The sequence below is a fragment of the Lithobates pipiens genome, unplaced genomic scaffold, assembly GCF_037356315.1.
Source record: "Lithobates pipiens isolate NorthernLeopardFrog02 unplaced genomic scaffold, aLitPip1_a1.2 Scaffold_23, whole genome shotgun sequence".
NCBI lineage: Eukaryota > Metazoa > Chordata > Amphibia > Anura > Ranidae > Lithobates > Lithobates pipiens.
This window is the reverse complement of record NW_027507785.1, coordinates 331391044-331392264: the sequence shown is the minus strand read 5'-3', so window position 1 is coordinate 331392264 and position 1221 is coordinate 331391044. Positions and strand designations below refer to the sequence as shown.

At 60.4% G+C, this 1221-nt stretch overlaps 1 protein-coding gene across 1 annotated transcript in view; it reads left to right on the top strand.

Moving 5' to 3' along the window:
* Nucleotides 1-582: 582 nt before the first annotated feature.
* The window catches only part of MKNK1 (MAPK interacting serine/threonine kinase 1), a gene marked incomplete in the record, with an annotated part of 16755 nt that continues 16116 nt past the window's right edge, over nucleotides 583-1221 (top strand). The window contains 2 exon segments of the mRNA XM_077450727.1: nucleotides 583-689; nucleotides 1136-1221. Of these exon segments, the coding sequence (XP_077306853.1) occupies nucleotides 585-689; nucleotides 1136-1221 (191 nt within the window).

Genomic DNA, 1221 nt, shown 5'->3' with positions numbered 1-1221 from the left:
AGGAGAAGGGGGGGGGGGGGGGAGGAGGGCTCTGTGAGGTCAGGAGAAGGGGGGGGGGGAGGAGGGCTCTGTGAGGTCAGGAGAAGGGGGGGAGGAGGGCTCTGTGAGGTAAGGGGGGGGGGGAGGAGGGCTCTGTGAGGTCAGGAGAAGTTGGGGGGGGGGGGGGGGGGGGCTCTGTGAGGTCAGGAGAAGTTGGGGGGGGGGGGGGAGGGCTCTGTGAGGTCAGGAGAAGGTGTGTGGGGGGGGGGGGGCTCTGTGAGGTCAGGAGAAGGTGGGGGGGGGGGGGAGGGCTCTGTGAGGTCAGGAGAAGGTGTGGGGGGGGGGCTCTGTGAGGTCAGGAGAAGGTGTGTGGGGGGGGGGGGGGCTCTGTGAGGTCAGGAGAAGTGGGGGGGGGGGGGGAGGGCTCTGTGAGGTCAGGAGAAGGTGTGGGGGGGGGGGGGCTCTGTGAGGTCAGGAGAAGGTGTGGGGGGGGGGGCTCTGTGAGGTCAGGAGAAGTGGGGGGGGGGGGGGGCGGGCTCTGTGAGGTCAGGAGAAGACGGGGACCCTGAAGAGGCGTGACTCCTTTCTCCTGTTTCGGCACAGAAATGGTGAGCAGTCAGCACATCCCGATAGATGACCCCGGGAAACGGAAGAAGAAGAAGCGGAGGACCCGAGCGGCAGACAGCTTCACCGGGAAGTTTGCAGGTTTGTGGAAATGACTGTCGGAGATGCTCATCTTGGCCATAAATTCCCTCCCGGCGGTTCTCCTCCCCGGCGGTTCTCCCCCCGGTGGTGTGTTCTGGAATTGTCCTCTGCGGTGGAGTGATCAGTCTCCATTGATCAGAAATAGGATGGACGGGGGGGGGTCAGGTGTCCTCGGTTTGTCCCCTGTGGGGAGGGGGAGGGGGATATTAGGCCTGGTTTATCATTTGCAGACTGGACAAAAAATTGGTTAATTGGAGGAATTTATCAAAACTGGAGGAGCCAGAATCGGGAGCTCTGTGTATGGCAACCAATCGGCTGATAGCTTTTACATTTAAAAGCTTACATGAACCAACTGAAGATAGAAGCTGATTGGTTGCCATTCATATCCACTCCCCCCGCCCCAATATTTTCTCTGCTCTGATTTTTGGAATGTTTTTGTTGGCAGACTTGTTACCGGCTGACTGATGAGCTGCTGGGGGAAGGAGCGTACGCCAAGGTCCAGGGATGTGTCAGCCTCCAGACTGGGAAGGATTACGC